Source organism: Passer montanus, unplaced genomic scaffold (genome assembly GCF_014805655.1).
Source record: "Passer montanus isolate IOZ18808 unplaced genomic scaffold, ASM1480565v1 scaffold6, whole genome shotgun sequence".
NCBI lineage: Eukaryota > Metazoa > Chordata > Aves > Passeriformes > Passeridae > Passer > Passer montanus.
In genome coordinates, this window is record NW_024371037.1 from 12,642,819 (window position 1) to 12,659,217 (window position 16,399).

Below are 16,399 nucleotides of genomic sequence, written 5' to 3' on the forward strand. Positions count from 1 at the left end.
GAATAATGTTGAGGAAGACACCTTTCTCACTATCTTAATATCACAAACAGTGTTTTTTAATGCAAAAATGAGCATAGATAATGGTAATAGGTTATAAATTACCATAGGTAGACACCAACTACTTTGTCAGGTGAATCAATTTTGTTCTGTGCTACTTGTTTTATAGTACTTGAAAAATGACAGATGTTAAATGATTGCTTCTCCTGGGACACTTCACAGACTATATTTTTAATGGATTTCTTAAGGGGGATTGGTGCCTTAATTTTCCTACATGTTTACTTTATTTGGAAGCTAGATACTATTTTTGTCATTTTTAACAGTGTATTTTCTTACAACACATTTTTTACTCCTGAAAAGTAGTTCTTAAAAGCATGCTTTGTAGATTAATGCAATATCATAAGCAAAATAAATGTGTGGAGAGGTTTCACCCACAGAGAATTTGAAAATACGCAAAATATTTAGAAGCACAAAGCTATGTATATTTTTTCCTTCTGTGTGATAAAAAAACATTTTGTGGAGGTTTATGTCTTGCGACTCCTGATTTCAGATTTGTTGGACTTAGAATTTTTGTCCTTTGGTTTTATGAAAATCTTTTGAAATCTGAGGTATAGAAATGATATTTTCATTAAATGTTTTGGCCAAGATCTTCATCCACTGTAAATCAGGATAGCTCAGTTGGAAGTTAGTATAGCTACACTGATTTACAAGGATAGAGAGCTTCAGCCTCCTGATACAAAGGATAATTTAATCCTACTCTTCTGTCAGTGATTTAGTTACTAACTGCAGTTCTTCTTTCTCTGCTTACAAAAGTGTCTTGGTAATGCTTTGAAAATATTGTTGAAATCATCTCTCTTTGTTGTATTTCATAATGAAGTGTCACAGCCTCCTACGATAACTCAGCAATCTCCAAAAGATTACATTGTTGACCCTCGAGAGAATATTGTAATACAGTGTGAAGCCAAAGGAAAGCCACCTCCTAGGTTAGTAGCATTTTTTAATTTTTTTTTGCTTTTATTGCCCTAAGAGTATGGAAGAACTAGGAGAACATGGACTTTCTCAGCCCACAGTGTGAATTGTGTGATATCAGTGTGATAACTTCTTATTGGTGAGAACACCTGGCATAAAGGTTTGTGGATGCAATGCTACCTATAGCTAGAGCAGCAAAGACTGACTGTCACTCATCTCAAATTCAGGGGTTTGTTCCACTTTCTCCACTTCTCATTTGAATCCACATTACACTTTTTTGCATTCTTAATATTATTGGTAATGGAAACCCCACATTCCGAAACTTCACCTGCAAAGTTGTAAGAAAGAAGTTCAGTTAGTTCATGATCCATGGTAGTCCTCCCAAAAACACTGCATTGGGGTGCAGCACTGCTGCAGGTCCAGTCCTTCTCTCCCCCAACACAAGGTGCAAGTATCATGTCCAGTCCTGCTGCAGAAGGTCAACGCGCAATTTGAGTCTGTTAGAATTTGAGCTTTTCTAGTGCCATTTACATTTATACTTTAGGAAGCATTCTAACCAGCATAAAAAGTGTTTGTGCTTAAGATTCTGAAGCTGAAATGTAACAAGTACAAAAACTGCTGTTCACGGTGTTTGAAGCTGGGAGCGCTCAGCACTTCATGGGTGTTGGTCAAGCTCTCTGTGACTATACTTCTCACGACCATAAACAGAGCATAAGTAAGAAAGTGTTTATGGTCTAAGTTGTAAACTGTGAACCTCTGCTTCTTGACAATTTTTATGAGTTCTATGAGTCTTCATTTTTAAAGTCTATTTTCAAAATATCTATTGTTTTGAGTAGTGTTGGTATAAATTTACTAAGCCAAGTAAAGGCTCTCAGATTATATAATTTCTATTAGAGAATTATGTTTGCATTAGAATAGTGAAAAGGACTCAAACTCACCACAGTCTTTAATTCACTTGCATAACTTCAAAATCACCAAACCAATTAAAATAAATGGTCTCCTGCTGGGCCTGAGATGACACATTTCAGCCCTTAGCAAGTTTTAAAAGACAGGGTTATAAACACTTTCAACAAGAGGTTTCATAATGGAAATGCTAATGCAGCTTTAGCAATATCAGTTCTTGCAGATGTTACTGCTTCATTTTGAGTAGAAAGGAAATCAGTTATTTTCCATGTATGATCAACCTCAGAAATTTTAATGTATTTTTTTTTTAAGAATTAACTTTGAAATAGCTCTTGTAAATATGTTCAGCCAAATCTTTTATCTTGAAATACTGCCAGATTTCTTATAGCAAAATTTCTGTACTGCTTTATTAGTTAATTTAGTTTGGGAATGAGTCTTACTTATCTGCTAATGAAAAAATAATATGTATTTTTGTTGATTGCTTTTTCTTCTTTTTCTTCATACAGTCTACAAAAAGCAGCTAAAAATAAACTTTTCTTTTTGTTTTTATTGTTTTAGCTTCTCCTGGACACGCAATGGAACTCATTTTGATATAGATAAAGACGCACAGGTAACAATGAAACCAAATTCAGGGACTCTTGTCATAAATATTATGAATGGTGGGAAAGCAGAAGCATATGAGGGAGTTTACCAGTGTACAGCAAGGAATGAACGAGGAGCAGCCATTTCCAACAATATCGTTATAAGGCCTTCTAGTAAGTAAAGCTCTTAATGCTCATAAAGTGTGAAACACTTTGGTTTTATTTGCTTATGAACTTTTTGCCTTTTTGTTTTCCTGTCTTAAAATTTCAGTCATCCAAGTGACCATGCTAGAAGTTATTGCCTATTTTCTAATACTCAGGTATACTACTGTATTACAGGTTCTCTCAAATATGTTTTTTTACAAAAATTTAATTTTAATTTTTAAAATTTATTTTTAATTTAATTTTTTCTTGATACATCTGGATAACCTTATAATGTTTAAAACTGAGTTGTATGTATGACACTAGCTGCTAGAATAAAATATTTAAATCTGTAAGGCTTTAGGGATAATTTGTTGACATGGGTGACATAATTGATGATCACAATTTTTTTTCTGTTTATGAAGTCTGTACTCCATAGTTTTTGTAATATCTTTAAAGCATAACATATCTGAAGTATAAGGAATCTAACATTTTTTTACTAGTGGTAGATTGTTTCTACAGCTTTTTATGAGCTTTATCTCAGTTTAGTTTCCAAGCTTCTCAGCTTAATATGTGCTGTTCTCACATCTTAGTTAAAGACATTGTGTATAATACTGCTTCAGAAATGTCTACCTGTTTTTCTATTTTAGCACATCACCTTTTTATTCAGTATAGTTAAAAATTTGCAAGATACTGTTACAAAACCTTTTAAAACCTTTCAAAATAATTTGAATCAGTTGATTATACTTTCAGTAAATCACAGGTGTACTTTTCTTCCAAGAAAACATAAAGAAGAACAAAAATAAAAACTTAAGCAAACATGAAAGGACTTAACATTCTGATGGATGTAGTTCTTTCATTTCTCTGGAGTACTTTGTGCATTTTCCCTTTAAATTTTCGAGTTTTTGCCAATCCAAATTTTGTGTGTGTGTCAAAACCACTTTCTGTAGGATCGCCTTTGTGGACAAAAGAAAAACTGGAACCAAATCATGTTCGCGAAGGTGATTCACTAGTACTGCACTGCAGACCTCCTGTTGGCTTGCCACCACCTATCATATTTTGGATGGATAATGGTGAGTTTGTTTCTTAAGCAGTTGACTTTTTGCAGTTTTTCTACGTAGTACATCATTGCTTACCAAAACCACAGATGGTGAAGTTTCCCTCTAAGGTAAAATCCAGTGAATTTCCATTTCTGTAGAACAGAGGAAACAAGCAGCCATACAGCCCAAAAGCATGAAGCCAAAAGCAGCTGGAGATCTTAACGTAAGTTGTAGATTAACCCACTGGGGAAGAATGGGTAGAAAAGGGATCTCATCAGGAAGCTTAGAAATGTCTGTACATGTACCAAGGCACAAACAAGTGTAATTGAATGAATGTGGAGTCTGCAGATCATAATAATAGAGTGTGTCACTTATATTTAACATAAATGTGTTCTTTCTTTCTCTTAGCTTTCCAAAGGCTGCCTCAAAGTGAAAGAGTTTCCCAAGGTCTAAATGGAGATCTTTATTTTTCTAATGTACAACCAGAAGACACTCGGGAGGACTATATCTGCTACGCAAGATTTAATCACACGCAAACTATACAGCAGAAACAACCCATATCTGTAAAGGTCCTTTCAAGTAGGTATTGCATCACCAAATCACATACTTACACAGTATTTATCCAGAGTTCTCAAGTTACGTGCTAAAGTTAAGTAGTGTTATGCTAGGGAATTTTGTCATTTCAATTTTGAATAAGAAATTACATTACTGTATAGACTTGAAGTGTAATTTCCAGTTTTCTTGATATATAATTGATTTTAAAAGCTATCATTTCTTCACTTTATAAGGCTTTGTGTTTTGAAAAAATGTTAAAGAATTTATATATACAATGTAAAAAAAATAGTTTTCGAATGTTTTTCCAGGGCAAAAATATGAAGTGATTATAATTATTGTAACTCTTGAAGCAAATTAATCAATCATGTGATTAACTCACCGTGGCCATGTCATCACCTTTTGATTCCCAGAACTTTTATTTTTCCCTTTTTTATGCTTTCTTCATGATATTCTGTTTATTTCAGTGGATTCATTGAATGACACTATAGCTGCTAATTTGAGTGACACTGATATTTATGGTGGTGAGTTACACTGGTCCCCACTGATACTCCTTGTTTTACAGTAGCATTTAGTTAACTAACTTCACCTCCATGGCTACTTAATCTTTTGCTCCTTTTTCAGTTTCTAATGAAGGTATCAATTAGTGCTGGTGATAATACATATTTTGCAAAGGGACTGCACAGTGTGATGCTCTGAAATATTTAATTTTTCAATACTCTTGTAACATACAGCTCATAGAAAATATAAACACTTCTAATAAGATCACTTTCACACTGGTGCAGATTTTAAAAACTATACTGTGTTGATTTTTAATATTTTTCTTCCAATTTACCTAGTAGTTTGATTATGTTCATTATCACTAGGACTATTCAATGTCATATGCTGCATAATAAATAACAACAATTAAGCACCTAACAGATCCACTTCACATTTAATAACTTACTGAATGTACCAATAAATTCCTAGCGGTAGGATAAGTTTTGTTTGTTTGGTGTTTAAGCTGGTCTTTCCATTAATCTCTGTTGAATGGTCTTTTGTATGTTCTGAATTAATCCTCCTGAACAGATGTATGTGTGTTTAGGAAGGCTGACTTTGGAGCACCACTGATTCTAGACTCTCCACTTGATATTGGGTGACATAGACAGTACTTTTATTCCACATATTTATTCAATATTTTTGTCTTTTTCTTTATGAAATGGGGCTTTGTGCATATTTGACCATAACTTATATTAATCTAAAATAAAACATGGGCACAGAATATTTTACTTCTCTACATAAAAATTACATGTTATTCAGGAGGGACAAACAAGAAATAAGTACCTGAACACAAAACAATGTATTGCTACAATTAGTGAGGAGAGCACTGCTGGGTTGGCTCTCAACTCAGAACCACCACGGGTAATTGTTCTGAACACTCACAGTCTGGCCAAGTGAGTCTGCAGCCCTTGGCAGTGCCAGCACTGAGTAGGTGAGTTGTTGCTGTGACTGCTGGCTGTGTTCTTGACTCTGGATTTCTCTGTTCTCCCACAACTTTGAGTTGATTGTGTATGGGTTATTAAGAAATTCACAGCACATACTGGATTAAGATGAAGTGTTGTATTTATGCTAACGTATCAGTCAATCCTGTACCCTAACAAACTTTGAGTTTATTATGTTTCTAATCCCATTTTAAAAAAAAACAAAATTATTCACTGTAATGATTTTGACTTTTACAGCACTTCAAAGCCATTTAATTCTATATATTAATATTGCTGCAAGAGAACATTATACTATTCACAGAAAACAATCTATAATTACAGAAAACTTATTCTGAATTCCATGAAGGCATAGGAAATACCATATTCTTCAAAAGCCAACAGAGTATATCAGAAATGAGTCTTATATTTATAGCTGCCTTTTTACTGCGTTTATTGCTTACATGTTAATCAAGGTTCTGTATTGCAAGACTTGGGAAAAGCTTAAATTAAAGTTAAATATATAGTAAGAGGAAAATACTAGGATTAATTTCTGATACAATGCCTCACATTATCTAGAAAATATTAAAACACATTCCAAAACACCTTTCACTCACTTGGTTTATATTTCTGATTAAAAATAACTTTGCTTTATTTTTATTTTGATGGAAGGCCAGAAATTTTCAGTAACATTCAGTCTTGCACTGTACCTCACACCAGTGTCCTTACTCCCCATTATAGTTCTGTTGAAGAAAACAGCAGCTATTTAGGATTAAGACTGCACAGTTGCCTATGTATAAGCTTTGTATCAGTTGTTGCTGTCTTTTAATAATAACATTTCTCTTCTATGTGTTCAAAATTGTGGCATTTAACAGATATGTTACGTCTGTCAAAAAGCTAATGTGTTCAGCTTTGTAGTTGTGCTGCACAATGACTTTTAATCAAATGGCCAATGTCGAGCAAAATCTCTGTTCAAAATGTGAAAATGGATGTATGTACTTGATTGGTATCAGAATAAAATTTAGAAATTAATTGTTTTACTACCTCTTGTTCCAGCAAAGCCAGTTACAGAAAGGCAGCCGGTTCTTCTAACACCAACAGGTAGCACAAGTACCAAAGTGGAACTCAGAGGAAATGTGCTTTTGTTGGAGTGCATCGCAGCAGGATTGTGAGTCACTTTTGAGACTTTTTTTTCCTAAATAGAAACAGAGGGAAACATTTCAGAGATGCATAAAAACATGACCGCTGTATAAATGTACGCGTTTCAAAGAAGCAGAAGTGTAAGATGGAAAGAGCATTTTTAAAGAACTCCACCATTTACTTGGGCATCTACAGACTGAAACTGGCTATGAATGTGTATGGCCTCTGCCTTCTCATATCCCCAAACCCTATGCACAGGATATGGGTTGTGCCATTGTTTTTAAAGGACACAGGCAAGAAATGCTATAGACTGATCTCAGGCATATATCCACAGATTTGCAGTCAGGAATAAAGCTTCTGTTGTTTTCCTAAGTTTACAGTCATTAGGTTCTCAAATTATATAAAAATAGATAAGAATTTGCTGTTCTAATCCAAGAAAATTGCTTATATGTGTTAATAATTACTTAGTGCTAGGTGGGAATTTTTAGAACAAATCTTCAGGTCCTTACTTCTAATTTCTCATTGTAATTGAGCTTAATTGGTACTTGTTTCTTCAATGCAAGGCAAGTTTGCTTCTGCTGGTTATTGTGCAAAAAGAAAATTACTGAGAGCAATTTAACTTCATGAGTTATGTTGACCTTTAAATCAGTTTCATTCTTAGGAAGACATCTGAGAATAGATTGGTTATAGAATAGAAGCAGAAAACCTTTAGTACCTATTTCAAGAACTGTAAATATGTTTGCAATGCCCAAAGGCAGAGTGCTCTCAGGTAGCCATGAGGAATGCCAATAATTGCAAATCTTGCACCACAGCACCATGCACAGGGGATGCCCAGGCACAGCTTGATCTGAGCATCAGTGCAGTATTTCTGTCTCAGCCGTGGCCTGCTCAGGTGCCTGCCCCAGCAGCACCAGCAAGACCACCCCTGTGAGTGGAATTAGCACCAGCCCAGGTAATCTTCACCTGAAATATAGTTATATGCCTTTTGACAACCCTGCAATATTAGGTGATCCAAATTCCAGTAAAACAGCTGGATAAAACCTGTGAAAAAACCATAGACATATATTATATGGCTTTGTGTCTTTAGCTATCATGTAATTAAAAAAACAAATAATCAGTGAGGAAATTGTTGTCTACAAAGGGTCAGATTCAGCTTTTATTTGAAATAACTCCTCTTAATCACTGACACTATAATTAAAAGTCAGCTTTGCTAGGTGTCTTGTCATAAAATACGTGATATTAGACTACTAAGGGAACATTTGCTTAGAGCCATTACCATTTGAGAGAGGACATTGTATTCAGTAAGCAAAAAATGGCAATTTCTTGTCATTTTCAAAGTATATCTCCGTAAAACAATTGTGTTCAAACACAATTGTGCTTGAGCAACTTTCAGCTTCAGTGGACAACATGGGGCATAGCCAAGATTTAGACTCAGTGCAGTGGCAAGTAGCTATACTTGGCTCAGCACTGACATTTTTTTCCTGATTTCTCACAATAAATGTTTCTATCTCCTTGCAGCTCTTTTGTGAATTTTATGATGTTCGTGAAGCATTAGGATATTGCTCACACAAAGGACAATTATAAACTTGTCATTTTATGGAAGCTACCTATAAAAGCACCATAAGCATCACTTTGATAATAGAAGCTTGTCTTCATTTATTAACCATCAGGTTTTTTAGGTTAATCAGCAGACAAATATATTCTGTAATTATTAATCCTATGAACAGATGGCCATTGACAATGTTGGTGAGACTTGTCATTTCCTAGAAACAAATGCTGGCAGATATTTCATATTTGTTGGATGTGGCCCAGAATCTGGGTAGAGGCTCTTAAAATAATTATTTATAAAACACATATTAAAAATATTAACGTATTGAACTCCTCCCTTCCTTTTCTTCAGTCCTGAAATTTGATCTGTGCTTTTACTTCTCCAGACCCACACCAGTAATCCGCTGGATCAAGGAGGGTGGGGAACTGCCAGCCAACAGAACATTTTTTGAAAACTTTAAGAAAACTCTCAAGATTATAGATGTTTCAGAAGCTGACTCTGGGAACTACAAATGTATAGCAAGAAATACTTTAGGTTCAGTTCATCATGTCATTTCAGTAACTGTGAAAGGTAATACTAAAATTATCCTTAATGTAATGTTATCAAGGGTCCAGAATGCAGGATGGAACCAGGCTTTCTAGGATAAAGTCTAGCTAAAAGGATGATTGATAATGGTTAAAAATCACCCTGAGGAAACATTCAACTGTCTGAATTCTAACACTGGAAGGGCTTTCCTATCTATAATATCTTTTCATCTTTTGATGTTCCTTTGGAAAGCATCAAGCTAAACTGGTATTTTACTGTAACAGTAGTAAGGTAATGCCTTAGTTTGCACACGTACTACATTTATTTTAGATCCTTTGATTATCTATCATTAGACCACTTCTTTCTCTTGCTTCTCTATCTTCTTCCTTCTCTCTCTTCATCATTTCATCCTCATTTTCTCCATTTTTCTTCATTCATATAGCCCAAATTATTTATTTCCTCTGTTTTGCTATTGCCTTACAGTCTTGTTTTTCTTCCTTTTTCTGTTTTACTGATATTTCTGTTCCTATCTTCCTCATGTTTTTTACCCAAGATGATGCCTTATAGTTCTAAAAACATTTACAACATGTTTGTCTAAATAGGAATTGTAAGTATGCTGTGAATACCATGAAACAAAAAACTGTAATGACAGTTAATTAGTCATTGAAATAATCAGCTGTATTGCTTACTTTGCATGCTAAATAGTCCCTTATTTTGTTGTAGATCAGCATCTTTTTATGATCACATTTAACTTCCTTTCTATGAACAGAAGTTTAATTTTCTGTTTGCATCTGTCCATCAATCCAAAATCTGAAAATTAATTGCAAGATGTGATAATATATGCTGTTTGTGGATATTTATTGTAGAAAAGGATGGAGAAACATGTGACTATCTTCTAGTAAGGACAGTGTTTCACCCATTTTGATCTCTTATATTTTTATCTGTCTCAGGTAAACATCTGGCCCCACTGCAATCAGCCATTGAATTGAGTGAGACCAAGGATTTTGCCATTTTAAAATTTCACCCTTGATATGTGTAATCAAACCTAAATTAATTTTTTTTGTAATCAAACCTAAATTAATTCCTAACAGCCTAAGAGCATGGATATCTCTGAAATTAATCAGAATACCACTGTAGTGTCTGCAAATGCCATACACAGATAAATTTTGCTTTCTTCAGGAAAGGCAAATTAGATTCAAAGCAGGCAAACCTAAATAAAACAAAGATCCTCTTGTTGTTTATCTCAGAATTTTAATGCAGTGGGTGACCAGGGGTTCAGTTTGGCCAATGTATGATCTATCACTTAATTGAGTATCACACACACACATATATCTATATTTTTATATCTATATATATTTCTATATATATATATATACACACAAACACATATATATGTACATATACAGTAACAGTATAGCTGTAAGTCTGTATCTACACATAGCTTGTTTGAATTGTCTTCTGATTACCATGCCTGTGTCTTATGGTTTTCTGTACATAATTTTGGAAAATAATTGCCTTTTTTCTTTTCTTAAACCAGCTGCTCCATACTGGATAACAGCACCCAGAAACTTGGTTTTGTCTCCTGGTGAAGATGGAACATTGATCTGCAGAGCTAATGGCAACCCAAAGCCTAGTATAAGCTGGTTAGCAAATGGTGTTCCCATAGCAAGTAAGATTCTTAATTACCTTACAGAAGCACGAGTAAGAAAATATGAGGAGTCTTGGGGTGGTTTTTGTCAAATAGATGTGAAGAGCCTGTATTTGTGTAGCTTTTGCCTGACAGGTAATGCTAAATCATAAAAGATGTCATAAAATACTGTGGTTCATAAAAGCTGAATGACAAAATGTGCCTCTAACGTGTTTAAGAGAACTAAAATGTGTAATCGTGCTTCTGGTTCTTCTGTCTGGCATTCTGCTGGTAGCATCTTTGTGAATATTGGATGGTCCCTCTCACAGGGCCATTGCTGGGATGTCATTGTTACCCCTGTGTTTCTGTGGCAGTCATATCTGCTAGGTCTCTCCTTTGCTGCCCCACTGCAACTCTAATGTTGCCTAGAAATCTTAAATGTGACATAAGAAGTGAAGTCCCCACACATGTGGATATACAGAGCACTTGCAGGATTTGCAGTACACTGCAGGATTTGCAGCTTAGTGTATGTTTGAGCCTTCCAGGCTTCAGCTCTAAGAAGCTGCAGCAGCAAAACTGTTTGAATGTGTCAGCAGCTACCTGGCAAAACAGTTTGTGCCAAGTAGGTGTCAAAGAAAAAAGGAACCCCCTGAGGCAGTGGAACAGCTGTTTCTGTGTGCATAGGTAAGAAAAGCAGCCCTGAACTGGTGATTGAGCCACTTAATTGCTGCAGTGTTAGGACTGGCAGTGCTGTATGACAGACACAAGGTAGCTGCTATACGTAGTACAACTTGCCTTGGAAAGAGCTTGCTGGAGGACACTGCGGTGTGTTGTCAGCTGGGTTTGCACTGAGCATATCCTGTACTTAAAGTCACACTTGGTTCTTCTACCTTTGTCCTTTCCCTTTCTCAAAACAATAATAAAAAGCCAGACAGTCTCGCCTCAGTTGGCTTGTGAGAGGTAATGTGCTGTAAAATTCTGATCTGTTTAAAGTGTGACAGTGTCTCTTCTGTCACTTTTACAAGTTTAGGAGTTAAGTCTGTTGGCAATGTGTAATTCACCCAGTGTGGGACATGGAGAAGGATTGTCTATGGCCAGGATCTAGGTAATAGCAAGAAGTAAACAAGAACCCTCATTAGATATATTTGAACACTATTTGGTATACAAAAGAGAGTAAACTTTTTTGTAGGGGAAAAAAAAGACAATGTATTGAAACAAATAGAAATATTTAGCAAACAGCCTGTTTCAGGAATTCTAATTAAATAGAAGGTGACATCTACAACTTGAAATTTAAAATGAGAAGTTTCCATTGGTAAATAAGTTGTGTAAACTGACATTAATGACCTCATGAAACAATGGTAAGACAGGAAAACAGGAAAATATCAATGTAATTTTGTACAGTATATATTCATAAATAAATATAATGCATTTGTTGTCATCAAAGTTTGGTACCTGTCCTTCACTTTTCATTCTGGGTTTTTGGTGGTCTCATCTTCCTTTGTTGTTCTCTGTATACTCACCACTCACTTTTTGTTTATTTGTTTGGAGGGGGTTTTTACCCTGCAGTTCTTGTAGTTTAACTATTATTTCAGGCCTCCAGACTAGTAAAATCTTTTTCATCAGGCTATGACAGTCAGTTTTGCCTTGCTCTCTTCTTCCTTATCAAAACTGTAAGAATGAGCTGTTCAAATGACCCGCAAATACATTTTCCAGAAAAGCAGTGATGTGTTCTGCTTTCTTTCACAGTAACAGTAAAACATTAAGAAACAGAGTTTCCAGAAGCAGCTCTGCAGGATGTCACCAAATTTCCTAAATACAAGGCAGCATATATTGGACTGGCCTTGAGGAATTGGTACACAAAGTCTTGTTGAGGGTATTCAGTAAAAATTAAAAGACTTTAATTAAATTACCCACTCGAACTTAGCATGGAAAAAAAAAGAAAAGAACACAGGAAATAAGTAAGTGGGTAGCTCAGCCTTATATTAAAGGTCACTTTCACTGCTGAGAAAAGCTGAAGTCTTATCCACATTAAATATTTAAGTGCAAGTTGATTGGATGCTCTAGTACACTGCATCTGTCAGGGCATTGATGAGAGGCATCATGATCACAGAAAATGCAGTTCTTAAGATTCTTGTGATTTTTTTATTATTCTGGGTTATCAAAGCTGTTCTGGAAATTACCAAGTACAGTATGTCTTTTTGTTCACTTGTTACTAAATTATAGAATTGAGCTCCTCGTCTTCCAACTGAATGATTAGGAAATCACTGTAAAAGGAAACTAAAGCAGCTGTTTCTGCTTCAGGGCAGTGCTGAGAGAGCTACACCCATGGCAGGATTTCAAAGAAAAAAAGCTACATTTGAATTTCAAAGCCCTGCTGTCATCATATATCCCACAATGTGCCTCTTGTGGCCTAGTAATCTGTTTGCAATACTTTAATTTTCTGGTGGAAAGCACAACTGGGAGATACTTAATTCTTCCGGTTTTGTTTTTCCATAATAGAGTCAGACAAGGAAGAGGGAATCTTGAAGAAAGAGCCATTCGTCCATATCTCAGTCAAAGACTGAGGTTTAAACATCTATAGGGAAAAGGCAAAAAAAAAAAATGTAGTGTGTGTTAGCAACTGTAAAATAAACTTGCAATTGTGTGAATTTTGTTCAATACTCCAATAATCTCAGTAAAAAAAAAATTTTAAGTAAGACTTTAGGTTTCCCTGAAATATTTAAATAGTTTTCTTCATCAGTCATGCTGAAAACACCAGCATTTCTAAAAAAAAAGCTGCTTTAGACATGTTGGAATGGTAAGGACCTAACCTCCTAATGTTTACTCACAGGAGTATGTTGAACTTACATGCCCAGTCCCACTAAGGTCAATTAGAATTACTTTGGCAAGTAGCAATTGACTCTGTGTTTCTTGTGCTTCAATTAACACTCAAGATCTGCATTATTTTTATCACTGCATAATCCATTGTGTCTTACTGCTTAGATATTCAGCATGGTTTTACAAAAGGGAAGCCATGCATAAAGTGTCTCAACTTTTAAGAAAGTAACAACCCAGATTAATTGGGAAGGGGAAACGCTTTCAGAATTGGACTTCAGAAAGGCATTGCAAATACTGTACAAAAGACTGATTTTTTGGTCCAGTGGTTTATAGTTCATGGTGAGCTATTATATATTAGATACAGACACTTAGATTTATACAAAGTAGCGCAAAGGTGCTGTTTATCTTCTTTCAACACATTCTTTTCTTCTTATATTACATTCCACATTGAACCTCTAGGTTTGAGTTAGTCTCTGTTAGTACTTACACTAAATTTAAGGGAGAAACATTAGCCCTTAGATTTCTTTCATGAAAGGCCTTGATACTCTATGGCTGAGAGATTCACCATCCATCATTTTCTTTGAGAGTACACACCACAAGCTGTTCACTGCAGCTGTGGGAGGGAGGGGAGAAATTTGCTGACCCTAATGCCCCCAGTATTTCAGTCTTGGAAAGAAGACTGCATGGGAAGGTGTTTATCCACTGCTTCTCTGTCATTGTGTTGGAATTTTGCATCTGGCCTAGGAACTTCAGCAGATTATCAGTTTTTTTTCAATTCTGCACAAAATAGTCAAGGATGATTATAGTTAGTGCAGGTAATGCTGTGACTTTGAAGACAACAGAACTGTCAGAATCAGAAACTCAGGAGGAAAAGCATTTCAGTGGTCACAGGAAAATAATATGCTGAGGAGCAAGCAAGATTGATAAGAAAATGAAAATTACATTCCTTTACCATTTCAGTTATCCATTTCAGTTATCCATGGGTTTTTTTATCGAGATTTTTTCCCTTCCAGTTTTAACTACTTCTGTTCAGAGAGCATGTAATTCTGTCTTTTTTTCAAGGAAAAAAGTAATAATGGTGCCATTATTTAAACATACTAGAAAAAGTAATTGCTTAGGCTGTCAGAAGTTTATGAAACATTCAAATTAACAGAAGTTACTCACAGTGCTGATCTCTAACTACAACAAGAAGTATCTGATGGAGGCCCTGCCTTCTCTGTTTAGGAATATGCTGAACATAGGTAGAGTCAAGAAGCTGTATCATTGTACAATGTGATGAAAAAATTAGATTAAACCAGGTCTTTGTTCAGAAAGGACCAAAACACATTCATAAGCTGAGATTCCATGTTATTGGGAGCAAATGTTGGCTGTTAGATGGCACATGTTCACCTGTCTTTTTACAGCAGCCGAACTCCTATAGCAAATCCTTGTAATTCATTTTCCTGTTTGTAGAAGATTATTTTAAGTTTTATGTAGGTTTTTGCTATTTTGCCTATCAGTGCCAAATTCAGATTTCTCTAGTATGTCAAAAGCATTTTCTCTTTCTCATGCTGCTATCATGTAACGTGACCAGAATATTCATACATACAAACAAGCAGTGCTTGAGTGGCCCTGCCATCATTCCTTTTCCTCAGAAAAAGATATTTAATTTTTTTTTTAAAAAATGGTAGACTGGTATATGGAAAGGGCTAAAGTGCTGCATGCTATTTTTCCTTAGGTTTTACTAGCAGGTTTGACCTGCAGGAACCCCAGGTCCCAAAGACCAGGGAAAAGACTAGAATGAAATGTACCCTTGGTGGAAAAGAATTAGGTCAGGAGCAAACTGAAAATACCCAAGTGTGTGGCCCCTGGTGGGATGCAGCCACAAGTGCTGACTGAGCTGGCATATGTCATTGCAAGAACAGTCTCCATAATGTTTGCTTGATCATGGTAACCGGGAGAAGTGCCTAAAGATGGAGAGAAAGCAAATGCTACTTCTGTCTTCAATGAGCCAGAAGGAGAAACTAGGGAACTACAGTCAGCTTTATCCCTATGAAGGTGATGGAGCAGCTAGTTCTGCAAACCATTTTGAGGCACATTAAGGACAAGAAAACTTTCAGGACTATTTTCATGGCTTCACCAAGGGGTGACAACTTCATATGTTTCTATGATGAAATGATTGGCCAGATAGATGAGGGCAAGGGTAGTGGATAATGTCTGCCTGGACCACAGTGAGGCCTTAGGCACTGTCTCCCATTAGTTCCTCATGGACAAGCTGTTGATGTATAGGCTGGATAAACAGCAGAGAGGTGGATAGAAAAATGGCTGAATGGCCACACTCAGAGAGGGTGGTCAGTGGAACAAAATCCTGCACCTGGGGAGGAACAGCCTTAGTGCCAGTACATGCTGGGCACCATCCAGATGGATAGTGCCATGGCAGAACTGGACTTGAGCATCCTGGTGGATGCCAAGTTGACCATGAGCCAGCAATGTGCCCTTATGGCAACAAGGCTAACGTTATCTTGGGCTACATGAGACAAAAGTGCCAGCAGGTAGAGGAAAGTGATCCTTCCCCCATCTGGACACAGTTCTGGATAACTGGATCCAAGTGGCCCTGCATGAGCAGGGGGTTGGACCAGATGACCTCCAAAAGTCCCCCTTCCAAGCTCAATGTTTCTGTGTCTGCAAGTGCAGCAGTGGGTGCTTCAGACCATTAAAGAAGCTGTATTCAACAGACAGTTAAATAGATGCCTGTCTTACCAGGGAGCTTTTGAATCAGTGCCCTTCAGCATGCAATTGGCTAGACCAATTAACAGAAAGCACCAGCTAACCTGACACTTGTGCCTTCTTTTCTCTTGGGACCCCAGCCTGAAGCCTTTTCAGAAAATAAGCACCTCCTTTCCTTCAGATAGCTGAAAGGGGATATCTCCTTTTTTCCTTCACTACAGCAGTGGGAAGGGAGGGTGCTGTCCCTCATTCTATAATAATTTAGTGGTTAGATCATTCTTTTACAATGCAGTTCCTTCAGCCATAGAAGATTGAACTAATGGCTTCCATCTCTTAGGAGGGGCCCTACCATCATCCTGTAAGGGATTAGGTGTTGGAGTGTGTGTGAGGGGGGC

General features: G+C 36.3%; 1 protein-coding gene across 36 annotated transcripts in view; it reads left to right on the top strand.

Moving 5' to 3' along the window:
* The window catches only part of NRCAM (neuronal cell adhesion molecule), a 143,448-nt gene that overhangs the window by 79,790 nt on the left and 47,259 nt on the right, over positions 1-16,399 (top strand). For 25 of the 36 annotated variants that reach the window (XM_039726697.1, XM_039726712.1, XM_039726713.1 and 22 more), the window contains 8 exons: positions 875-980; positions 2,428-2,624; positions 3,542-3,664; positions 4,040-4,210; positions 4,651-4,707; positions 6,697-6,808; positions 8,715-8,899; positions 10,392-10,523. In XM_039726697.1, coding sequence (XP_039582631.1) covers positions 875-980; positions 2,428-2,624; positions 3,542-3,664; positions 4,040-4,210; positions 4,651-4,707; positions 6,697-6,808; positions 8,715-8,899; positions 10,392-10,523 — 1,083 coding nt within the window. The remainder of the gene's footprint in view (positions 1-874; positions 981-2,427; positions 2,625-3,541; positions 3,665-4,039; positions 4,211-4,650; positions 4,708-6,696; positions 6,809-8,714; positions 8,900-10,391; positions 10,524-16,399) is intronic. The other 11 variants (XM_039726730.1, XM_039726717.1, XM_039726718.1 and 8 more) reach the window with 1 other exon arrangement.